Source organism: Myodes glareolus, chromosome 14, assembly GCF_982192425.1.
Source record: "Myodes glareolus chromosome 14, mMyoGla1.1, whole genome shotgun sequence".
In the NCBI taxonomy this organism is placed as follows: Eukaryota; Metazoa; Chordata; class Mammalia; order Rodentia; family Cricetidae; genus Myodes; species Myodes glareolus.
In genome coordinates, this window is record NC_142039.1 from 23104050 (window position 1) to 23130531 (window position 26482).

The window sequence follows — 26482 nt, forward strand, 5'->3', positions numbered from 1 at the left end:
TCATGGCTAATCCTCTAATGTCTCAGAACCTCTGAGTACGGAGAGCATGGTCAACCAAAGCAACTGGTGCTGAGGTGAGTGAGGGCAGGCATCGGCGACAGTGACTGACTTACCCTCCACCTCCTACAAATCCTCTTCTGCTGTCCCTGCTTATAAAGGAAGTGCCTTCCAGTTCCCTCTGCAATGTAGACCCTGTTTTCTCCCACACAGTCCCTGATATGTAAGTCGTGTCTCAGTCACAGTTAGTTTCCTGGGTCTACACTGAATCTTGGTGCGGCCGCATACCTAGTCAGTCAAGAAGGAAGGCCACTGGAACTTAGAGATGTCAAAGGACAATAGCTCGGGCTGGCTGGATAGCTCAGCAAGCAAAGGTACTTGACAGCACGCCTGATGACTCAGTCCCTGGGACACACATGGGCGAAAGAGAAACTGAGTCCTGCAGGATTTCCTCTGACCTCTACACATGTACTGTAGCATATGAGCGCTCATACACACACGCGTGCGCGCGCACACACACACACACACACACACACACACACACAATGAATAAATAAATAAACAAATAGAAAAGAACACATGACCGGGTAGAGTGGCACATGCCTTTAATCTCAGCACTTGGGAGGCAGAGGCAGGTGGATCTCTGTGAGTTTGAAACCAACCTGGTCTACAGTGTGAGTTCTGTACAGACAGAGTTACATAGAGAGACTCTCCCTCAAACAAACAAAATAAAACACAACCCCCCCAAAACAAAAACAAAAACAAAAACTCCTCTACACATCAGACATTCAAAGGACCATATTTTAAAAAGAAAAGAAGAACACAGTAATTTATGATGTCTCAGTAAGTAAGGTTACATTCTAACCACAATGGGAAAACAGAGTGCTTGAATGTATGCAGGTCAGTGTTCAGCTGCCTCCTCATTTTATACAGTCCGAGATCTGCTCAGGGAGCAGTCTGTCCACAATTACGATGGATCTTCTAACATCAATTAATGCAATCAAGACAATCCCTCACAGTACGTTCTGTGACCTACCCTCACAGAGGCTACCCTTAATATCTAGACAATTACTCTCTGGTGTGCCCAGATGCTTGCCTCCTAGGTGACAATACTGACCATCACACTAACCTGTTATGTGCAAGGCGATACAGTAAAGAAATGACTGTCATGACTGCTCTATGGTATAATTAAGGTTTTTGCTGTAGATACAAGGGAGGGAAGAGAGAAAAAGGAGCAGACTGAATGTAGCCAGGGCTAGGGAAGCAGGAGAGAATGGCGGAGATAGCAAGAGATCATCACTATTCCATAGAAGAGAGAGAGAGAGAGAGAGAATAAGACAGAGTAAGAGTAATAGCAGGAATAGTAAAGAACAGTAGGTTATAAGGAGAGTGAGCAACTATGGGGAGGGAAGGGCCAGGAAACTGTCATGGGGGTTTGAAATGGGCAACAGGTACTTGTGATGCTGAAGGAGTCTGAAGGCCAGCATGTGCTTTGATGTGCTGATAGGCACCATGGGTAGTCATATGTCCCTTCTGTCAGAGGTCAGGGAAATGACTCCTTTTGGCAGAGGGGAACCTGTTTCACAAATTACTGAGGAATGCTGGCTTTATCTAAAGGCCAGAAATCCTCCTATAGTCCAGGTTGAGCTCTTTATATTTGAACTGTCGGTGAGACATGCCACCTTCCTTCGCCCTGTTGACGGTATTTGGGAGGTGATTATCATATAGGAGATCATGGACCCATGGTGGTGGCATTAGTGGCTTTACAAGAAGAGGAGATAGTCAAGCTGCCACTCACGTGATACCTTCTGCCTTTTAATGATGTAATAGGAAACTTCTTGCCAGATACCTAGCAAATGCCCATGCTTTCTTCTGGAGTCTAAGCCTAAGCCTTAGACTGCCCAGCCTCTAGGACTATAGGCCAAATAAACTTCTATTCTTCATAATTTATCCAGTCTCGGGCATTTAATTATAGTAGCAGAAAAATGAATCAATATAAACAGGTTCAAAACTATTACAACTTCTTAATTAAAAAAAATCTCTGACAATACTGTTATGTTATTAGCTGGTTCAAGCCTCTGCTGTGTGACTTTCCCAGAATTATGGACTGTAATAACCAGGAACTGGGAGCTAAAATAAACACTTTATTCCATAAGATGTCTTTGGCAGCCAGGTCACCGGTGATGGTGCATGTCTTTAGTCCCACCACTCAGGAGGCAGAGGCAGGTGGATCTCTATGAGTTAGAGACCAATCTGGTCTATAGAGGAACTTCCAGGATAGCAAGAGCTACACAGAGAAAGCTTGTCTCAAAAAGCCAGAGAGAGAAAAAGAGAAAGAGAGAGAGAGAGAGAGAGAGAGAGAGAGAGAGAGAGAAGGGGAGGGAAAGAAGGAGGGGAGAGAAGGGGAGGATGGGAGGGAGGGAAGGAGAGAGAGAAGAAAGGAGGGAGGGAGGGAGGGAAGGAGGAAGGGAGGGAGAAAGAGAGATTGGCTGGAGAAATGACAGAAGTTAAAAAGCACCAGATGCTCTTCCAGAGGACCCATGTTCAATTCCCAGCACCCACATGGTGGCTCACAACCATCTATAACTCTACTTCCAGGGGATCTAACTCCATATGTGAAGGCAAAGAACAATAAACAAACAAATGAAAAATATAATTAATTAATTAATTAATGAGATTTTTCACTAGGCAGTGGCGGCACATGCCTTTAATCCCAGCACTCAGGAGGCAGAGGCAGGCAAATCTCTGTGTGATCTAAGCCAGCCAGATCTACAGAGTGAGTTCTAGGAGAGCTAGGACAACACAAAGAAACCCTATCTCGAGAAACCAAACAAACAAAATCAACAAAACATTGAGAAGTAATCTGAGCAGCCATTATGACTTATGGGAATTTTACAGATGAAATAATAATAAAATATTTTTCTGTCTCTTCTAAGTAATATTCCAGCATGGGAGTCTCCCTGCAGTCTACTGAACACAGCAATGCATTGGCAATGTCTAGTCTTACTGTCAACTTGATGGGACTTAGAATCACCATGAAAACAAATCCCAGGACATGTGTGTATGTGTGTGTGTGTGTGTGTGTGTGTGTGTGTGTGTATGTGCACGTCTTTCCAGATTAGGTTAATAAGAGGACCACCTAAAAGTGAGAGGTCTCATTTCCAGGGCAGAAAGTCCTGGTCTGTATTTGGAAGAGAGTTAGCTGATCACTCACTAGCATTCATAACTCTCTGTTTCCTGGTTATGGGTGCCACGTGGTCAGCTGCTTCAAACTCCTGCTACCATGTCTTACCGCCACAACGGACTGCACTCTCAAACATGAGTCTAAGTAAAATCCTCCCTTCCTTAAATTCTTTTTGTTGGGTATTCTGTTACTGCAAGGAAGAAAATAATACACTGTGTTTTGAAACCCTTCTGCTAGGGCGGCTTGTTTTGTCTACTCTGACCTCTAGTCAAAGGTGACCTCATTCCTTTGCCAGGGCCCAGGATTCTCCCCAATGGGCTCCATATCAAAAGCCCAGAAAGACAAAACCATGTGGCAAAAGGCACTGTCTCAGGGTATTTGAGAAGCCACGTTGGCCACATTACTAATTGATGGTACAGAGGAAGCTGCCCTCTACTATTTGATTGGTAACTGGATGGTCAAAGTAAAGCAAGGACAAAGTCAACATTCCTTGTCAAGAACTTAGCATATGTTAGGTTAAAAAAAAAGTCCTGGGTCAAAGAGAGCAGAGAGAGGCTTTGTAGTGGTAATGCATCTAGAGATAAACAACAAAGCTGAGTCACATGTTGGAGTCACACGTTGGGCTCCATTTCTAGTCTTTTCTTTGTTTTGAACATGTTTTAAAAGTATTTTGAAAGCATAGAGAGAAGTGGGGCAGCGAGGAATGGGAGGTGGCTGTCGCCGCAGAGGAGGGCAGTTGCTGGGCTGTATGCGAGCTTTGAGAATCAATGGAGTGGGCTTATGAGGGCAAGAGTGTTGTGACTCGTGGGAGCCGAGTGATGTGAAGGTCACGGTCCTGTGGAGTTAGCTCAGATGACAACAGTCACAAAGAGAGATGGATCAGAAGGGGAACAGGTGCTTTGTCTGTTTACTTCTAACATTTTGCTTCAAGATTTATAGGTTCATACTCTGTCCTCTTTCTCATTGTTCTGTTCTACCACATTTGAGTTTTCTACTTGAAATAATTTCCTAAAGGTAAAAGGGAGATTTTTGTTTTTCTCAAAGATAAAAATAAAGGCACCCATTAGACTTTTAACATTCTCCCACCGCTATGAGAATGTGGTTTGGGTAACTTGACCTCTTGGGACCTCAGTCTCTCGCTGTGAGAAGCGGATGAGAATATCTCCCTTTTGTGGCTGCACAGCGCATTAGAGGTAATACACACAAAGCAGAGATCAGAAATTAGAACTGTTATTACACTTAAAAAAAAAACAAGTGGGGGGGCCTGCGTGCTCTGACTTTGTAGATAATGATCTGAACAGAACCACAACATCAATAAACACCGCCTAGTATGCATATAGTTAGACAACGGGGCGGAGAGCGTCCTGTCTCCTGGAGATCACATATCTCTGACATGGAAGGAAGATCTCTGAATCTGGAATCAAGAACTTAGTCTTTCCCTCAGGCTCTCCCACAATTCGCAGAAAGGACTAAGACATCAGTTCATCAGCTATGGGGGGGGGGGGAGAGAAAGAGAGAGAAAGAGAGAGATTGGTGATATGAAGTGTTTAGGATGCCTTCTCTGACTTCTCTGAGCTGTGTACATGTACTTCTCCTTCATGACCTCTCTGAGAACCTTCTAGACTAATTATTTTTATTCTTTTTTTTGGCTGTTGCGCTAATGTTTCTTTTATGACACCAGAGTGAGAAGAGCTAAGAATAACCCAGATTTACTCCTATGGGATCGAAAAGAACAAACCTCCAGGACTGCCTTTCCCTTGGACCCTGCTGCCTCAGGGTCTTTGGATAATTTTTGGAACACATTTAGCAAGGCCTTTCAGGGGAGAGAATTACAAGCAAAACTGGGAAAGATTCTCTTAGGAAAGGAAAATCTGTGAGAGTACAGAGTTCTAGAACTTTCGCCCTGTCCCCACATGACCTCTTTGGACACTGGACTAGTCCACCAAACTGTGGAAATTTCCATGACTTTGTGTAGAAAAATACCGTCTTGTACTGAAGAATGCCAAGGGGTGCAAAGTTATCCCAAAGATAACCTATCCGGCCCTTTTCAAATGATTTGTTTGAAAGGTTCCTTAGCTTGTGGTTTGTTACCAGATTCCAATTATACAGAAGAGTAATCCTTGACTATTTGTGTTGATGAACTCAAGAGTTTCTAAGTTCAATAACTTTGTTGCAGTGAAATTAGTTATAGAGAAATTATTTTCAAAGGATTTTATTTATTACTTATTTAATATGTGTATCAGTGGCTATATTGAGTGTATGGACATTTGTGTGTATAGAAGCCTATGCCTGAGTATTATTAAATCCATAAGATGCTGTTAAACACCCCCCGTCACTCTCTACCCATTCCTTTGAGGCAGAGTTCTCCCTGAACCTAGGCCTCATGCTTTCTCAGCTAGTCTGGAAGCGAGTAAACCCGAGCTGTCCTGTCTGGACGACCCCTCGGGGCTGGTGTTGAAGGTGTTTACAGGAACACCTGGCTGGCTGTATGGGTGCTGGGGTTCAAACCCTGGTCCTAATGATCATGGAGGGTGATCAAGAGCAGCAGCTGACCCATCTTTCCAGACCCCAAACCTGCAGGGCCTCTTTTATTTTACTTACCATAATGATCATGATTGTGTGTGTGTGTGTGTGTGTGTGTGTGTGTGTGTGTTCTGTAAGAAAGACTGTTTCTAGAGAAGCTGTGGCACAGATCTGAAGTAACTTGATGAGTTTTGAGAAATGCACAAAAAACTCAACACCGAGCTCGTTTTACTGTCTCCTTTGAGTTAATCCCCGCCCACCACAAGAAACCACTAGCCTAATTCCTCCATGTTTAAACTCTGTCTCTCTCTCTCTCTTTGTCTCCTTTTTAATTTCATATATGTGAAATCATACAGTATGTCTAACTTTTATAAGTAAATAAAAGTTTTTTTATTTATCTGTGTTGTGTGTGGTATTAATTCATTCCTTTGAAATATTTGAGCATTTTTTAAAAGTTTATACTCTATTCTCACAGTGATAGGTATATAAGTTACTGAGTTGGTTTTGTTGTTTTAGAGATAGATCTTTCTAAGTAGCCCAAGCTGGCATCAAACTCGTAATTCTCCTGCTGTAGTTTCTTGAGATCTGAGATTATTGGTGTTTAACCACCGTGCCCCTCCTTGGCTTGGCTAATAATCAGGTTGCTGAAGGTCACTGTAAAATCTCCCTAAGTACACATTACTTCAATGCTCTTAGACAAACACTTTGGGGTGGAATTGCTAGACCATAGTGCAGGTCTATACTAAATTTTATTTGAAATATTTTCTTTAACTTTTTTTTAGATTTATTTTATGTTTATGAGTACTTTGCCCACATTAATATATGTGCACCATATCCATGTCTGGTAATCACAGAGTTCAGAGGGCAGCATCATATCCTCAGGAATGGAATCACAAAGAGTTGTGAACCACAGTGGGAGTCCTGGAAACCAAATCCAAATCCTCTGCAAGAATACCAACTCTTAATAGCTGAGCCATCTTTCCAGCCCTGTTTTAAATACCTTAAACCAGTGCTCTTAACCTCTGAGCCATCTCTCCACCCCCAATAGCTTCTGTCTTGATAACCAGTTTTACTGACAGTCTGGGTAACAGAAGGTATGAGTCTCCAAACATAAACTTTATTTTAGCACTGTCTTAGACACTTCCAAGGAAGTTCGAAAAACAACTTACCAATTTCACTAAAAAGCACATTGGATGTTTGGATTGTAATTACATTGAGTTGAAGGTAGACTGACTCACGTCTGTTAAACCAGCCTTCTAAGCCGGGTAGTGGTGGCGTACACCTTTAATCCCGGCACTCGGGAGGTAGAGGCAGACAGATCTCTGAGTTTGAGGTCAGTCTGTTCTACAGAGCGAGTTCCAGGGACAGCCAGGAAGGAGTACACAGAGAAACTCTGTCTCCAAAAACCAAAAGGGAAAAAGAAATCAATCTTCCAATTTATAATTTACTCTTAAATAAAAAAAAACTCATAATTTCTCTATTTACTTCTCCTGAAATCTATCTCAACAATGTGACAGTTTTCAAACTGGTCTTCCTGGAGGCTTGGGTGAATTTTTTCATGAATATTTTATGGTTTTGATGTGTAAATTCAGTTGATGATAGGTTTTGTCTAATTGAGTCCATATACACAAATGACTAGTTTGAGATTGTCATGCCTGCTGACTTACAAATGCCCTTGTGTAGAATTCTTGGTACTTTCTTGGAAAGAAGCATTCCAGCTGTGAGTAATGCCCTTTCTCACGAGACTACTTTCTGGTAGTAACGGCCACATCAGCTTTCTTACGCTAACCTCTGCATGTATTTTTCTACTCTTTTATTCTCAGTTTATTGTGGGTTTTGTATTTAAGAATGTTCTTGCATGGACAGCATGTAACTGAGTCCTGATGTGTGTTGCAGTCTGAAAGCTTTCTACATTAGAAACTTTGCTCATTTGTGTTTAGCCACTGTAATGGCTTCACCTTCACATCTGCCTTCTCGCTCTTTCCTGACTGCTCCATTTGCATTCTTATTTCTTTATTCTTCATTTTAGCTACTCAAATACAGATTCAATACACATTGGAATATTCTGCTTAATTTATTCAATTACCTTTTTATGCATGCTCCCTGTAGTATTTCATTATTTGACCCATTACCCGGGACATTCACTGTGCGTTCTTAATTTTCCATGCTCTATTTAGTTAATATTGTACCATTTCAGACAGACTAGAATAACTTAAAAAGCTAAAGGCCTGTTAACCTCAACCTTCTTTCTACAGTTGACATATGTTTCACATTTACATAGGTGGTAAGATCTACCACGTAGGCACCAGCAAGATGGCTCAGTGAATAAGAATGCATACTGCTCTCCTAGAAGATCTGAGTTCAGTTCCTGTCACCCACATTGTGCAGCTCACAGTCACCCAGGACTCTAGAGAGCTGACACCCTCTTCTGGTCTCCAAGGGCATTGCACTCAGAAGCCCTTCCCTGCCTCAACACACATAATTAAGATAAACAAAAGACCTACCATACAATGTTATTATTTTTATTTCAAACATTCCTTTCAGTGAAAAAGATGGCATTTTCATATGCACAGTTATTCCCTCACGCCCTTCCTTGTTCCCAGTAGGTTTCTATTTCTGACTAGTATCGTTTCTCTGCAGCTTGAAATTTTGTCCTTAACTTTTTTTTTTTTTCTACTTTAACATCAATGCAAGTGTGCTAGCGGGAATCTGTGAACTTTCTTTTACCTGGGAATGAGCTAACCACACCTTCATTGTTGAAGGATATCATTTCTAATCAGGATACTGAGCTGATGGGCTGTCTGTCTGTTTGAAGGCTGGCTTTGTTCCTCCGTTATTTTCTGGCTCCCTTTGTTTATGTGGCAAAGTCAGTCACCATTCATTGTCCACCTAGACGTGTGGCCTTTTCCTCCGGCTGCTTTCAGACACTAGGGGTTTGGTGGCTTCACAATGAATGAACGCTGATCTGTTTGTCTTTATTCTGTCTGGAGCAAGAAACATCTTGGATCTGTAAGTAAATGTTTGTCTTTGGATCCCAGAAAATGGGCTGGCAAGATGACTCAGTGTGTAAAGTACATGTCACCGAGCTGCTGTCTGTCCCATGGTTCATCCTTCTCAAATGGGGACCAAACATTCAAATATATGAACCCATGGGGTGCCATTCTCATTCAAACTACAAGAGAGAATGGGGGGGAGGGAGGGAGAGAGAGAAGACCAGGAAGGGTGACAGCACACTTCATTGCCTCTACTTTCTGTCCCTGTCACATTCCTGGCTGACTGCTGGGTGACATCGCAGAAGATGGTCTTTTCTCTTTTACTTTGCCAACTCACAATCAACCTTCTCTGGTAATGTGCATACAGATACACCCAGAACTATGCTTTGAATTCTCTAGGCATCCATTAGAGCATTCAAATAGACACCTCAAACCAACCTTCATGATAACCAACCATCTGGTATAGACAGCAGGTGCTCCCCTGGATGGAGTGGTTTGCTCCTGTGACAGTCTCCTGCTGAGTTCAGCCTCAGTGTGCTCCCCTGGATGGAGTGGCTCCTCCCACAACAGTCTCCTGCTTTCCCCGCATTTTCTCCCCTTATGGTTACTCCATCCCTTGTGCTGGCTGTGGCATAGTCCTAGTCACCAAATCTCTTCTCAGAAGAACTTGTTGCGATGGACTGATATTCTGGTTAGACCAAGGTCACTTTTCCTTCTCAAGAGTTGGGTGTTGAGAGCTAGCTGTAGCGACATGCACCTGCAATCCCAGCACTCAGGAACGGAAGCAGGATGATAGGAGTTCAAGGTTATTCTCAGCTACATAATGAATTTGAGGCCAGTTTGGGCTACACGAGAAGACTTGTCTCAAAAACATGACCTGTTTCTGGTGTCCATGCACGGACACCAGATCTGTCTAGAAGCTTTGACTTGTCTTGCCTTCCCTCTCTTCTGTATTTGCTAGGCGTTAAGTGTCTTCAGAATAGAACTCTACTTATTTCTGCTTATTCCTTCTGTAGTGCTTATTTTATACTGTGGAGGAACAAAATTCTTCCACTGCTACAGCGTATCTGACACAAATATTTATCCTTTTCATTTTATCAGCATACACTAAATACATATAGAATAGTTTTCATTGTGATACCCCCACACATGCATATAGTGTATTTTGATCACACTCACGTACACAACCACCAGCCTCTGTGGCCCCACTCCCACCGATCCCCTTCCTCTTCCCAGCTGATTGCTCTTCTTTGTTCTTGTCTTTCTTTGTGGTGAACCAGAGTTTAATTAGAGTTACTTATAGGAAAATAGGTACTGGATTCTTTATAGATTCATAAGCAACATATCAGGGACTACATCACTGAGGGAAATGACTCTCTCTCTATCAGCAATCAGTTGCCTCTATGTCTTCAGTGGCGGACCTCATGATAGCCCAGCAATTGTTAACCAACTATAAATAAGGAAGGAGTGGAACCCCACAAGCCCCTACCCTCTTTATGATGAAATATTGACAGTCACAATCTTGCGCAGGGAATGACGGTTGCCGGGAGTTCAAGAGTGCACACCCAGGTCACACTCGGAAAACAATGTTCTACACCACCCCACTCCTTCCTCTCACTCTTCCTTTGTTTCCTTCCCCTTTTCTGCAATGTTCCCAAGCCTTGGAACTTGGAGGGAGAGATTCAGATGGCACATTTAGGAGCTAAGCATTCAACAGTCTCTTATACTCAGCACGTAGATCATTTATACATCCATGCAGTACCCAACACCCATTGCAAACGGAATCGTCTCTGATACAAAGATTTCTAAGGAGCTGTCTTGGTTAGGGTTACTATTGCTGTGGTGAAACACCACGACCAAGAGCAACTTGTGGAGGAATCTTCCATCACTGAAGGAAGTCAGGGCAGGAACTCGAATAGGACAGAACCCTGGAGGCAGGAGCTGATGTAGAGGACATGGAAGGGTGCTGCTCACTGGCTTGCTCCTCGTGCCTTGCTCAGTCTGCTTACTTATAACTCCCAGAACCACCAGCCCAGGGCAGCATCACATACAATGGGGCTGGGCCTTCCCCTATCAATCACCAATTAAGAAAATGTCCTGCAGGCTTGTATACGGCCTGATCTTATGGAGACATTTTCTCACTTGGGGTTCCCTCTTTTCAAATGACTTTGTCCAGTGCCAAGTTGACATAAAAACCAGTCAGGATAAGAACCACAGTGTGAGCCTCAGTTCCTTTCCTGAGAAAGTGGAGTACATACCAATCCTTTAAACAGAAGAAGACATTTGTGAGTAAGTCACTGCCCCTCAAATTCATGTCACACTAGGACCTCCTGCACTAACATCCTTCTTGTCTTTGCAGAGGTGTGTGTGCAAGACCCACCAAAGGTCGCTTATGCCACATTCAAAGCTCTCGCCTACAAGAATGGCACCATCCTTAACTGTGAATGCAAGAGAGGTTTCCGAAGAATAAACGAGTTGGTCTATGTGGTTTGTATAGAGAACTCCTGGAGCAACAACTGTCAGTGCACAAAAAACTGTAAGTGTCCCTTCGGTAACCTCAATGGGAAGGGGACAACAGGAGACAGAGCCAAGCTTCCATTAACTTGGACCAACAGATAAAATAATGGTCTCCAAATCTGTGGGATAACTGAGTTTAGAGGCTTCTAGGATATCCACTCATTTATCATTATTTATTGAGTGTCTACTCATTCTAAGAACAAGGCTTGCTAAGCCTGAGTCAATCTGATAGATTCTATGACTTTGCTGTTGGTCTCTATTCTTTCTTCCTTGAGTTTAGAATGCTCCTTCACACTGCCTGTCTCTGTACTCAGTTTCTTCTTCATTCTGGGGGGTGAGACTGTGCAAACGTGATATATATATTAGATATATTATGTATAAAATACTTTGTTACATATATCCATTGCACATAGTAGTGTATTACGTAAGAATATTTCATACAGGTACACACTGTAGAATGAATATATTCTGCCCCCACCTGATATCCCCTGCTCTCTTCTATTCCCTTCCCATTAGAAACTTTTGGTTTCCTCGGGTAGCTTTCTCTAGCTGCATCCATTTTCTTCTCCGTGGCTGAAAATTTCCCATCATGCAGCTGATGGGTGGCACGTGTCTTTAATTCCAGCACTCAGCAGTCAGAAACAGGTGGATCTCTGTGAGTTTGAAGCCAGCCTGGTTTATATAGTGAGTTCCAGGCCAACTGGGGACAGCAGAGTGAGACCCTAACTCAAATGTGTGTATGGTTTATACATGTATGTATGCATATATTAAAGAAAAATTCCATATATAGCACATTTGCTTTAATAATTTACTCTTCTATTGTTAGACACCTAAATGGGTCCCATAACTGATCTGTTGTGTCATTCATCTTTATTTCTTAACCCTGAGGATAGAGAGGGTCAGTGAGTCAAACCATGTGAGGAGGACAGAGTTTAAAGATGGCTGCCCTACTGAAATGCCTGGTTAGCTCATTTTCCAACAGATCTCCCCTTACCCTAAGCTGGGGTTCTGATGCCTTCTCATCCGCAACTTCTCTCCCTAACTGGCATTTTCTTACCATTGCCTTAAGAGCACATCTTTGTAGATGTGCTCTTAGAGTAGCTTTGAACCACTGCAGGAGAGTGAAGGAGTTAAGTGAGGGTTGTGGGGTTAGATCGTTCCCACTGCTGTGTACCACACCGGCAGCCCTGGTAACATGAAAAGACCCATTTTAATTATGTTTAATTCACATGTACACAAGGATTTTTCCAGTAGGAGAATCTTGCATTTCTTCTAGGAAAGTACTGAATTCATTGTCAATATGCGTGTGAATGTGAATGTGCACATGGAGAGATCAGTGCACATAGACTAGGTGTGCTGGCCCCATCCAAGAGAGGGCTTGTTTGCTCATCTCTGCAAAACCAGCACCGGGCTATTTATTCCTGGGTCCTAGAAAGATGTCCTGGAGTGAAGGAATGCACAAACAGCTTTTTTCTATTCAGGGTATTTGCAAACTTATTTGCCTCATTCCTCCCATATTCTCTAGCCAATAACAACAGAAGAAAGCAAGTCACACCTAAACCTGAAGACCAGAAAGAGCAACAAATCACAGAAATGCAGAAATCAACACAGTCTGTGCATCAAGAGAACCTTCCAGGTAAGAAATGAGTCTCAACAAGCATCTTCTAGCTGGCTCCTGGGAGCTGACCTTTGGCTACATGGGAAGGATGAGTCAAAGGGGAGAGGTTAATACTATTCTCCATAGACAGTGCAATCCGTTTGCCTTCTCTCAGAACACATGCAGATGACAACATTGCCTAATGATGGCAGACTCACTGCTTAGCATTCAAGTTACTCTTTCTGAAGGTGATATAGACTATGTCTTGGGAGCATAAGAATTCAGCTGCAGATTCAATTTGGTTCAAAAGCATGTGCTAGGAATAACTGTGAGCTAGGCACTGCCTGCAGAAGTGTCAAGTGGAATAAACAGTAATGCTGTGGGAGAATGCTCCTGTACACTGTAAAGATCCGTCACTTGTATTTGTTTAATAAAACTCTGATTGGTCAGTAGCCAGGCAGGAAGTATAGGCAGGGCAACCAGACTAGGAGAATTCTGGGAAGAGGAAAGGCAGAGAGGCAGTCACTGGCCAGATGCAGAGAAAGCAAAATGAGAATGCTGCACTGGGAAGAGGTACCAAGACATATGACTAAACATAGATAAGAATTATGGATTAATTTAAGTTGTAAGAGCTAGTTAATAATAAACCTGAGCTAATAGGCAAAACAGTTTATGATTAATATAAGCCTCTGTGTATTTCTTTGGGACTGAATGACTGAGGGACCAGACAGGACAGAAACTTGTTTATAAATTGTGTACAATGTGGAGCTTCTGTTTATGTGTTGCTTTTATTGGTTGATGAATAAAACTGTTTTGGCCAATGGCTTAGCAGAGTAAAGCAAGGTGGGAAATCCGAACACAAAGAGAGAGAGATAGGTGGAGTAGGGGAGATGCCATGTAGCTGCCAAATGAGAAAGATGCCAGAACACAGCCTCATGACAATGCATAGATTAATAGAAAAGGGTTAATTTATGATGTAAGAGCTAGCTATGAATATTCCTGATCAATTGGCCAAATAATGTTGTGATTAATATAGTTTTGTTTGTTTATTCGGGTCTTGGTGGTCAGGAAACAAAAGCTCAGTCTCTGTTTGCACAATGGTCTCTGTCCTCAAGAAATTCTCTTATATTCTCTTAAGTGCAAGACAATGTACTTTGAGCAAAACCATTGATAACAATTTGCTTCTTACAGAACAGGGTTATAAAATGATATCCACAGACAATTATTTGCTAGTTAATGAGGAGTGGATGAGTGGGAACTGTGTCTGCCCATTCTTTTCCCAAAGGAAATAATACTTAAATTAAACCATGATGTCAGGAAGAGAGTCTCCAGGGTTAACTGAGATGTGCAAGGACCAGTTGGCCATATGAAGAACCTTTATGTCTTATGATAAAGCTATAACTTTACAAAGAACTTTATTATACCATGTATAATCTCATTTGAATCCTGCAGCCGAGTCAATCAACTGAGACACAGGGAAATTAAACAATTTAGCTAAAGTCACATTATAGGGTAAAAGTAAGACCTCTAGCCCCTAGATTCGACGAGGAATCTTTCTACTTTCCACTGAGGGATTATTTAGGGATTTTTTTTTTTGGTTTTTTGAGACAGGGTTTTTCTGTGTAACAGTCATGGTTATCCTGGAACTCGTTTTTTAGACCAGGCTGGCCTTACACTCACTGAGATCCATCTGCCTCTGCCTCCCAAATGCTGGGATTAAAGGTGTATGCTGCCACCGCCTGGCCCTGAGGGATTATTTTTAATGATTTAAAAACGACTCACAGCATCCAATACTGGGTGTGTGTGTGTGAGAGAAAGGCCAATCAAGAATCAATATTGCAATGTCATGGTTTTAGTCCCTTTCCTCTTCCAGTTCCGTCCTAAAGTGGTGTTTCCAAATGCATTTGATGTTTGCTCTGCTTTCCTGCTAACTGGTGCCAACCTCTACAGTTGTTGAAAGGTCAATCTTTAAATTACTCAAGAGACAATCAGCTGAACCAGGAACAGTTAGTTGTACATACCTGTTATCCTGGCATTTGGGGAGCAGAAGCAAGAGGATCAGAAGTTCAAAGCCAACCCAAACTGTATGATTCCCTCTTCACCCCCAAACAACAAAGAGAGAGAACCAGCTGTTTCTAGCTGATGGGTGTTCATGAATTCTCGTAGTTTTGTGTCTCCATCTAAAGAAACAAATCAAATTCATACAGGCTCTGTCAATTGTGATAATTCTTGACCTTAAAATAATATTTTGTTCTGAGACCAAAACACAGTTTCAATTCTGTTATGCCAAGTGCAAAGAAGTCAGAAACACTGTTTCCTACTGGGGTAGAGGGTTTCTATATGGTTTTGTTGGAGACTTTTTTGAAAATCTGGTGGGTTCCAAACTTGTGAGTAATTTCATGATCCAGAGTTCAACAGTCTATATAGTTCCATCTGATCAGAATTGGGGGGCAGTGAGTGGGGAATTCCAGATTAAATCAGAACAGCCCATGATCTCGGGGGCCAAAGTTCAGCCAAGCCTGGTTCAGTTCATTGAGTGTAAGTTGCTGGGCACAGGAGGTCTTTAGAAGGCCTGACAGGGCCAATGTGGGTCATGCTTCAGATGTGGTTTAATTAAGGATCATGATTCGTTTCTCTGAGATTCTCTCAGCATCTCCGCTGCTCCAGACGTTAACCTATCCTTAGTCAGCTTAGTGAAGTCCTAGAGTGGTTACCAACTGCTACTTAAATTTGTGCCTCTTCACTTATTCTGTGGAAGCAAAGAGCGGTCTGTCCCTTTACTGTCTCTCAGCTGAGCGCCCGCTTACACCTGTCTACTTTTCAAAAATCCTCAGGGTCTTTGCAGCAGCCATCAAATAAAAATCTCCTTCCCCCGTGCCCCTGGCAAGCATCCACTCTTCGCTTGCACTACCCATTTTCTGTCCACCAACCTATGTCTTTCTTACCTACTCAACTCTGAGACCCTTGCAGGAGTGACAGGGCCCTGTGGGACTTTTCATGGGAAGACATGAGCAAGCATCTGTTCACCAGATGGAGAAACAATTATATCCAAGTATGATGTAATGGACCAACGAATTTACTGGCTTTACTCTTGGGAGCATAGATGGCTCAAATGCAGCTGCATCACCCAAAACCCACCCCAGCATGGATGACAACCCATGGAAGTTGCATCCCTGGGGATTTTTGCAGGATTGGCTGAGAGCTCCAACAACTGAGAATCCCCTCCATCCTTGTTACCACTTATGTAACTTTGGGCAGGGGGGTGGTGAGTTTCCTGAGACCAGTGAGTTTTCTGAGACCTGTGTACTTTGTTTATTTTTCTGAGTCCTAAGAAGCCTCCTTCCAAGAGAGAAAATTTCAACTCTGAGGAAATAGCTGCACAACACTGGGTTCCATGCCTTCCTACAATGCCTACCTTCCTACCCCCTCTGCCCCAGATGCTTTCAATAGTTGTAGGTTCAGTGAGAGAGTGAAACAAAAGAGTAAGAACCAAGGTCCAGTTTCTAGGGAACAGAGTCACTCTGGGTACAAGCAGCAGCCTAGAGGCACTCCCTACGCCTTCCCAAACTTGCCTTCAGAATTATTGTTCTCTTCCAGGTCACTGCGGGGAGCCCCCTCCATGGGAACATGAAGATACTAAGAGAATCTATCATTTCATGGTAGGACAGAGAGTTCACTACGAGTGCATTCAAGGATACAAGGCCCTACAGAGAGGTCCTGCTGTGAGCATCTGCAAAATGATGTGTGGGAAGACGGGATGGACGCAGCCCCAGCTCACATGTGTAGACGAAAGAGAGCACCATCAGTTTCCAGGTACGTTGTGTTAGGGTTTGAGAGAAGCCCCCAAAGAAGACCAACACCCATAAAGAGAGCGCTTTGTAATTCCAGTGTTAGGGGTGGCACTTGGAGACCCCCAAAGGAGGTCACAAGCTCCTTTTAAGCAGAGTTAGGGGAATTCCAGAGAGAACCTGGGTTGATTGGTGGAGGAAAGATTAGTATGGGGGCTGATTGGTGGGAGGTCCTAGTGGTTAGGGACCTTCCAGCAGTGGGGTAGGGAAAGCTATCTTGAGCCTGCAGAAGTCTGGGGGCATCTGCTGAGCTAGCAGAAGGGCTTTTGGAGCCTGCTGAGCCAGCAGAAGGGCTTGTGGGGGTGATTGCTGATGGTCACCCATAAATTGCGATTTTCGTGAGACCTGCTTGCTCAACTCTGTCCCATTCTAGTGAAGTGAAACTAAGGTCTGGTCTCTGTTGGGGATCTGGTCTGCTGCCCCCCTTCCAGCCTTTTTAGTTGTTCCTTTCTTGTATCTGTCCCATTCTTTTCTCCATCTCAGCCAAGGTGAGACTCCTCTCTGCTTTGGGACTTTGGGAAAGCTGGGTCCTCCCCCATGAATCATTATTTAAGAAAATGCTCTTTAGGCTTGCCTACAGCCCAGCCTTATGGCAACATTTTCTCAACTGAAGCTCCCTTGAGCACCAATGAGTCTAACCTACGTCATGTTGACGTAGACAATATGACATAATGACATTAGACAACTAGACATAAGTGACCCACATACTGGGTCACTGATCACAAAAGAACTAAAAGCTCTATTTAGCTACATGTGGTGATGGTGTGTGTGCACACGCAAGTGTGTGTGCATGTGATTTTGACCTATTTCCAAGTCAAAGATGGAATCCAGGACTGAGTAGGAAGGCTAGAGAGAAAGACCTCCTCACAGTTCCATAGATAATCACTGTCAGGGTTAGAGTCCCCCTTATATGCTCTACTATGGCCTTCACTGTGTGCAGTGCTGCTGATGTGGATCTGTGCCCTGCCTTAGCAGGTATTTCTGGGACCAGAAGCAGAAGGCAGGTGGAGGGAGACAGTATGGTTTCATAGCTCCATCTTAGGTTACAAATTCATTGGTTTTTGTCTTCTGCAGCCCGTGAAGACTCTCCTTTTCCCGAGAGTGAGACTTCCTGTCCCATCACCACTACAGGTAAGGAGAGAGCTTCCGAGAACAGACATTTGGCCATCAGGCAAGGGCAGGCAGTGGCTATGCAAGCTTCTCCAGCAATGAATAAGATGAGGAGGGGAAACTGGGCCTTGCTATCTTCCTGTTCTCCAAAGCAAGAACATGGCCATAGCAACACAATCAATGCAAGGCAGGCTGGGACAATGACTCAGCTGGTAAGGTGCTTACCTTGTAAGTGTAAAGTGCTGGAGACCAGCTTCAACAGAGATACCACTTACCAGGGTAGGGACATGGGGATCAGAAAAATCAGTAAAGAGGACAAAGATGTGAATGAAAATAATTAAACAGAAAACATAGAATAGTACCGGGAGAGAGTTCCAGTGAATACTGACATCCACCACGTTTAGTTTTCCATACACTTTTATACGCCAATACACAGGGGAAAGAAGACAAAAGACTTCTTTAACATGATACAAAGGGAAACTAGAATAATTATTTGCTTCAATACTTTGAGCCATCAAGCAATTAACCCATGAGAAAATCATTTTGTTGTTTAGGCAGTGAACCCACCCTAGACCAAGTATCCTGAAGGCAGTCACTCCCAAGGTCAAGCTTCCTATTTCAAAAGAAGGAGAAGTATGTTTAAATTTCCTGACCATTGGTCAGCGTGGAGTGGATCTACCTGTATGGGCCATCTTAATGTCAAAAGAACCAAATAGCCACATCCTTGATCAGGAAGTGTAGCCCTAGCTGTTGTCAACAATTTTGAGCAACCTCAAACTCTCTCACCTTCAACAAGGTGGAAATAGGCTCACATTTTTGGGCCTTCACAGTAAAGCATAAGTAACTGAGTTTGATCCCCCAGAAACCATGTTCAAAGTGTGGAGAGTTGCATATGGCAGTAGTTGGCTATAATCTCAGGGGTTTGTCGTCATCATCTAGTTTAGCTGAACCAATGAGGTTCAGGTTCAGTAAGAGACCCTGTCTCAAAGAAAAAAGATGATCAATTAAGAAAGACATCTGATGTTGACCTCTGGCCTCCACAGGTACATGTGCACGGGAACTTGCACACACACACACACACATGCACACACACACGAATGTGTACACCTACTACACACACAAACAGTCTAATGGAAGTGTCCGAAGGAGAAACCACATAACTGAGGTTGAGGTTTCCAGACAGGCCCTGCTCACCTGGTCACTCATATCCTTTCCCCCCAACAGAATGATGAATCCAAGAAGCCCTTCCTCTTCTGACCTCATGCATGCCTAGCTTGCTATAAGCTAAGTGTCTCCTTGTCACTCTTCTCCACAGACTTGCAGCCACTCACAGAAGCAGTGACAACCATGGAGACCTTCATCCTGACAATGGAGTATCAGCTGGCAGGTGGGTCAGGTCATTTCATGTGTGAACAAATAGGGCAGCATGCCAAGATGTGGGCCGTCTGACCTATTGAAATGATCCCTCCTTTCACTGAGGTTTATAAGGGGAAAAGATGACTTTTGATGCTCACACACTCAGAACCCTGTGGATTCGCTGCATTATGCTGGGAGTTGTATTAGCTACCTTTGGAATTGCTTTGACCAAATGTCTGATGAAACAAACTGAAGGAAAGGAGGGCTCGTTCTGACGAACAGCTCCAGGATCCAGCCCATCACCGTGGGGATGCATGGCAACTGGTCACTTTGCATCTGCGGTTAAGAAACAGAAAGACTGCCTATAGTGGTGCATGCCTTTAATCCCAGCACTCAGAAAGCAGAGACAGGCAGATCTCTGTGAGTTTGAGGCCAGCCTAGTCTACAGAGTAAGTTCCAGAAGAGCCAGGACTAAACAATGAGATCCTGTCTCAAGAAATAAAAGCGAGAGAGGGGGGATGGAGTGGGGGAGGGGAGAGAGAGAGAGAGAGAGGCAGGGAGGGAGAGAGGGAGGGAAGGAAGGAGGGAGAGAGAGAGGGAGAGAGAGAGCGAGAGAGAGAGAGAGGGAGGGAGGGAGAGGGAGAGAGAGAGAAATGTTTTACTCAGTTCACTTTCCTTTCCATGGAGTCTAAGACCCCAGCCCATGGAATGGAGCTGTCCACTTTTAGAATAGGTCTCCCTACCTCAGCTAACCTAATCTAGATAATCTCACAAGATATGCCCAGAGTTTTGTCTCTAAAGTGACTCTAGATCCTGTCAATCAAAACAAACCAAGAGCATCCCAAGAGTTAAACCTTAAAGAACCCTAAACCAGTTTCTCTCACATACATCTTCAAGCACAATGCCCCCAAACTTGACAAAGTCAAGACCCATAGAGAGAAATAAAATTGTCCGTAAGCACCTCAGCTGTTCCTGGCAGGAGGTAAGAACATGCTACCTGGACCACTGAAAAAAATGACAGAATCTGGAACCTTCACAAGTCAGCATTTGGGGAGTGCAAACACCTCCAGGAGATATCAGTGTGTTTAGGATTTCTCATCTTGTTTCAACATTCCCCCATGGAGGAAGCTGCTGGTGAGGCCTGTCCTCTGAGCCTCCCTCAAGTTTCAGCTGCAGTCTGCTCCAGAGGACAAGGGCCAGCCCCTTTCCTATAGAAAAAAGATGTTGTAGGCCTCAGCTGTGCAGGAGGTCCTTGCTCACCTACGGAATTTTCTCACCCACCCTATGGATCCAGTTCCTTTACACCCACAACCCCCCCCCCCAAGCATGGCCCCAGTGCTCAACCTAAACTCCCTCTCTTTTGATAGTGGCTGGCTGTGTCTTCCTGCTCATCAGCATCCTTCTTCTGAGTGGGCTCACCTGGCGACGTAGATGGTGAGTCTGACGCTGTAAGAACTAAGTACCCCCAATGTCTGGTCCCTGTCCTGGCAGCATAAACACTGCCCAGAGCCTGAACTCAGCTGGCAGCCTGGGAAGACACACCCCTCAGTAAAGGGTTTGCCGTGCAAGCAGGAACACTTGAGTACCATCTTTGGGGGAAAAGCTTTGTAAAACACAAAACAAAACCAAACAAACAAAAACTAGATGGGATGGCGCTTATATGCACAGTTGCACATGAATGCACACACACACACACACAAGGATGGAGAGGATGGGCATGCTGGCACATTTTCTTCATCTTTGCACTCAAGTCTGGAGGCAGGAAGATCATGAGTTTGAGTTTGAGAGCAGTCTGGGCTGAATAGAAAATAGCATGTCAACCTCAGCTACATAGTAAGACAGACCTCAAAATAAATGAAAAGATAACATGCCTATGGATGGGCGTAGCCCGGTTGGTAGAGTGAGTGCCTAGCATGCTCACAGAGCCCAGGCTTGACCTCGGCACCAGAAGAAATCGAGCATAGTGGCGCACACCTATAATCCCAGCACTTGAGAGGCAGAAGCAGGAAAATCAGACGTTCAATGTCGTCCTGGGGTACATGAGATCACATAGCAAAAAACTAAATTGTTTTTTAAAAGGAGGTAAGAATGTAAAACCATCTTGAGAAAAGCCAATCTGTCCTCATTAGGGTCAACTGGGTGAGATATCCTGTCCCTGTCTTAGTTTCGTTTCCTGTGGGTGTGATAACATACCCAGGCAAAAGCAACGGAAGGGACAGAGGGTTCATTTGATTCGCAGTTCCTGGTTGTAGTCCATCGTTGTGTGGGAGTTAAGGTGGCCAGAACTTGAAGTGGTTTCTCATCTCACACCCACAACCAAAAGCAGAGAGCAATGGATTCACGCATACACACTCATGCCCAGCTCATTTTCTCTTTGTTTATACAGTCTGGGACCCAACCCCACGGGTGGGTTTAGGCTGGGCCTTCCCAGATCAATTAACATCGTGGAGACATCTTCTACAGACATGTCCATAGGGAACCTTGTCTAGGTAACCCCTCATTGAGCAATTCCCTTCCAGGAATTTTGGGTTGTGTTAAATGGGCAATTAAAACTAAGCATCCCAGTCTCAAATGTGAAGGGTGTGCCCCTTCTGCCAAAGCAGGTTCTGGCCAACCCAGATACTCTTAAATCCTTTAATAACATAGCCATAAGGTAGATAGGTGGGAATCCAGTTCCTTCCATTCTCAAGTTGTTCCTCTGGCCTACTCTGGGCTGGTAACTTAAAGGCTACTGGCTGAAGAAGTTCCTACAGCACCCCAGAGGTTGTTGTTCTAGGAACTATTCATAGCCTTAGCAATCTACTCATTTCCTTAAGGTGGTCTCTTGGGGTTATGAGAATGAAGCATGATGTCATATACCTGGCAGTCTAGGGGCCTCAGTACATGTTAGACCTTCTCCCTGCTCAGGATGAGCAGCTATCTGGCAACAGCCTTTTCATTTGGGAGCTTGAAGACCCAAACACTCAGAACCAGAGAATAGGCTCTTTGCGAGCGGTAATAGTTTAGAACGGTCATGATGGGAAGTAAGGAAGTGTGTAAAAACCACCACACTTAACTGAACGGAAGGGAACCATCAGGGAAACTGAAATATAATCATAATATGACCCCTCTGGTCAAAGAACTTGATAGAAAAAAAAAAACAAACAAAGCAAGCAAATAAACAAAACCCAGACATAAAAACCTTACCTCTAGGGGTGTTGTGGCACAAACCTGAGATCCCAGCCCTGAGGAGTCCAGCCTGGGACTACATCACAAGACCCTGTGCCTGACCTAATTCGCCTGATGGTGCCCTCTTGTGGCCAACTGGAAATCCTACCTCTGAATTACTGAAAAAAATATGATCTTGGCCAGTTATTTTGGTTGTTTTGGAACTATTACTAGGAGCTAGGATGTGCAATAGCTGGCTTACGTTGGTTAAATTTTTGGGAGTTGAATCCAAGGCCTTGAGCATGCCAGACAAATGTTCTATTCAGCTACCACCCAGCCCTTTGAACTGTTTGGTTTTGTGAATATTTTCCTCTCTTTTTATGTTTTTTTAACGTTAGTTTTTTTTTCTTTTTCTTTTTTTTTTTGGTGAGCCTAGGGCACTTGACACCGCATATGTGTGAAAGGTAGAGGGATGGGGATGTCTTGAGGCTGGGCTTCATCAGGTAGGAAGGTAGCAAGATCCTGAGGTGAAATTCAAACTTGGAATCTCAGCGTTAGAGTGGAAGACTGTTCAGTTCACGTGTGTTTGGGTGGGGACCATGTCGTACTGTGTGTGATACACATGGCTGTGACTGAGTTAATCTTCTAGGAAGAAGAATAGAAGAACCATCTAGAAAACTCGGAGCAGTCGGAAGCCAGGAGAGGCTGATGGGAATCATGAAGCTCAAGCACAATCAAAGAAGTCAAACACTCATTCAACAGGTGTCTCCTGTTGATCCTTTGGGTTCTAGAAAGTTCTGAAGTCACAGGCTATAACCGCACATTAGGAAACTGCAACCCCATCACTAAACTGGGCGTTGCCATTGAAGAATGGGAGAGAGGACCCCACAGCACTCGGTGTGTTCTGTTGTCGTGGACATATGTGATGAAGCTAGTGGCGTGGACACTTTTCATGCCATACAGAATATAGAAAAAGTAGCTTGGGTGACTTCATTATAATTTCCCAGTTTGGAAAGTCTACGTAAAGCCTAGCACTAATGTAAATACTCTTTCTCATCCTCCCTCATTCTTCCTCATCCTCCTTCCTCTTCCTCCTCCCCTGCGCCCCCCTCCCTGCTCTCACAAGCTCATCCTAATCAGGTGGCTCCTTCACCAACCTCTGGTTGCCTCACTGACTCTTCTGACGTCATCACCTACTGATCAGCCTTAGACTGGGACTGGAAACTAGGACTCCGTAAGTTGTTCTCTCAGTCCTAGAAGGGAGCCAGTCTTCTTCCTGTTGAGGCTTCCGTTTTGAATTTCTAAAGAACAGAAGCTTTGGAAGAGCAGTTTTTGAATAATACCAAAGCCAGGGGTCAAGTTGTGGGGGATCTGTGGAGGGTCAATGTTCGGCAGCCCGCGTCTAGGGTCAACGTCAGGAGCAGAAGGCTAGGTCCTGGGACATGAATCATACTTATCTAATGCTTTCCTAATTGGCCACTCTAAGAGCTGGTTTCTTTGGGACTGTCTTCAGCTGCACTCTAAATTTAGCCTGCGTTGTTGATGCCTGTCGATGCAGACCTGGTACACGTCATGAAAACACTGAGAAGCAAGGAATCCTTTCTATGTTTATGGAAGGGAGAAAAGAAATAAGGAAGCAGAGGAGGTGATTATACCAAAGATTAAGTGTAGACTGGATAGCCCAGCCATCCTCAAATAATTCCCCTCCAAAATCTCCCAATTCAGAGTCACCAGGAAGCCTTAGGAAATGGACTGCTGGGCCAGTCCAGTCTGAGTCAGTAAGTGTGGAATTTGGTTTTCTCACAAGTTCCTGGGTGGTGCCTTGATGTTGATCTCTAGACCACACTCTGCGAGCCACCGGGCTATCCCTGTGTGCTCTCGCCTTCTCTTGCTACCAAAAGCAGCTAGGTTCTGGTGCGCAGGTCCCCGAGAACATTCTTGTTCAATCTCTTCTTGTAAGATTTCCTCTCAAGTGAGTTGAGCCAGATGTTCAAACCTAACAGTGATTGGGGGATTCACAAGAAACTTAAGCTATCAGTTTTCATTTCTGAAACAACTGGAAAATGTTACAGGAAGTCAAATGTCAGACAGAGCCCTTTTTGGTCTTTATGATGACCAAGTATAAACCAGAATTTTCCTCTTTGGTCCCACCCCTTTCCAAAATATACTTTTTTTTGGGAAAAGAAAAGTTAAGTAGAATCTCAAATCACTGATTTTAAAAAAGAAAAGAAATGTTAAAACCTTTCTAAAGAGCTGTAGTTTATAAGTCCAGCACTCAGGAGGCTGAGGCAGGAGGATCACAGCAAGTGTGAGGTCAGCTTGACCTACACAGCAAAAACTGTGCCTCAACCGCCACCCTTTCCATAGAAACAATCTTACTTGCATAAAATTAAAATTTTAATGTACATCTGTTTACCACATGTGTGCCTGGTGCCCTGAGAGGCCAGAAGAAGATGTTGGGTCCCCTGGAACAGCTGGTCATGAGCTGCCATGTAGGTTCTGGGAACTGAACCCCTGTCCTCTGAAAGAGGAGCCTGTGCTCTTAATCACTGAGCCATCTCTTCAGTCCAATAAATTGAATTGCACTGTCCTTGCTCATTATGGGAGATGGAGATAATAACATTTTTTTTCTTGATAATACTAAGATATTGTTTAACTATTCTACTCTCCTTCACAAGTGTGTGGTGGAATTTTCTAGAATCTACATGTGTGATGTTGTCATCACTCTGGTGTTAATGTATAAGGAATTTATCTTGTTGTTTGTAAAATAATTAATAAATGATGTTTTAAATTTTTCTTGGTTTTAGTTTTTAAAGATGACTATTATTGATAGCAACTCATTTACATTAAGAAAGCTTTTTGGAATGCTCAGGAGTTTTTAATGATTTTAATAATTTTTAATAACACAAAAAGGGTCTGACAAATTCTGCTCAAAAGATGGTATGGTTTGAATTGGAAATGTCCTCAACAGGCTCATATGTTCCAACATTAGCTAACAGAGCTGTTTGGGTTATGCAATCTTTAAGAGGTGAGGCCTTGCTCGTGGAGACAGGCTTTTGGAGGTGACCTTTGAGGGTCACAGTTCAGCCGTGCTTCTAGTCTCCTTCTCAAGGCTCTCCCATGAAGCTACCGTGTGAGGAGTCACTCCCCTGTACCTTACCCACCACTGTGGAGTGCACCCTCTGAAACCGTGAGCCAAAGCCAACCTCTCCTCCCCTAAGTTACCTTTGTCAGTTGTTTTGCCCTAGTGATGAAAAAGGTGACCAAGACAAAGGCAAGACACAGTTTAGAGGCTCATGGGAGCAGCACAGCCACACTCAGGTACAGCTGAGATGTTGGAATTATCAAGAGTGGGGTGTATAACAATGGAAAATTATCCTTATGACGGAGATTGCTATGGCACCCTAAACCCATTCTTCCCTTCTTCCACTGGGATTAAAGGCTCAAGATTGTAGAAGAACATATCTTGTTGGTGTTCTAATTCATTTATACTGCCTACTTGGAACAACCAAGACTCGTGGGATGAGGGAACTCCCCTTGATCAGACTGTCTTCACTGACAATTGATATGGGAAAGCTCCAGCACTCTGAGTAGCATCATCCATAGGCAGGTAGACTTGGGCCATGTAAGTAAAGTAGCTAAGCATGAACCAGCAAGTGAGCCAGCAATCAGTGTTCTACGGCCTTCTGCTTGGGTTAGTGCCATGATTTCGTCAATGATAAAATTATGACCTGGAAATATAAGCTAAAATAAACCCTTTCTTACCCATAGCTGCTTTGGGCATGATAATTATCACAGCAATGTAAATGTAAAAGAGAACAACATCTTTCTCCCAAGCGAATGGTGCCTTTTTCCAGCCTTCTTTGCAGCTACATGTGACCATGTGATTATGTTTTGAACACAGAGCTAGGAGTAGAAGTAATGTGTGCAATGTCTGGACTGTGCCTTGAGACTATGAGCCACATTCGCATCTCCTCTCTTATTTCTTCTCACTGGCAGACACGTGGTCTTGTAGTGGGAGCTAGAACCACCAGTAGGGTGGAAACCCATTTTAAATTTGATAAGGACACATAATGGAAGAAATCTAGACATTTGTCTGATGCCAGGAGGAGTTGCTACATGGCTGGTTGTATTGGACTGTTCTTTGGCCAGATACAGCACTCTGATGGAGGCTACTATGACTTTTCCCTTGGTATAACAAAACTGGCAA

General features: G+C 43.7%; 1 protein-coding gene across 2 annotated transcripts in view; it reads left to right on the plus strand.

Moving 5' to 3' along the window:
* The window catches only part of Il2ra (interleukin 2 receptor subunit alpha), a 41650-nt gene extending 16583 nt beyond the window's left edge, over window positions 1-25067 (plus strand). The window contains exons 2-8 of one of the 2 annotated variants that reach the window (XM_048461089.3): window positions 11057-11233; window positions 12740-12850; window positions 16409-16624; window positions 17734-17790; window positions 19085-19156; window positions 20493-20559; window positions 22922-25067. In XM_048461089.3, the coding sequence (XP_048317046.3) occupies window positions 11057-11233; window positions 12740-12850; window positions 16409-16624; window positions 17734-17790; window positions 19085-19156; window positions 20493-20559; window positions 22922-22946 (725 nt within the window). In that variant the 3' untranslated portion in view covers window positions 22947-25067. The remainder of the gene's footprint in view (window positions 1-11056; window positions 11234-12739; window positions 12851-16408; window positions 16625-17733; window positions 17791-19084; window positions 19157-20492; window positions 20560-22921) is intronic. The other variant, XM_048461090.3, reaches the window with a different exon arrangement.
* The last annotated feature ends 1415 nt before the right edge of the window (window positions 25068-26482 follow it).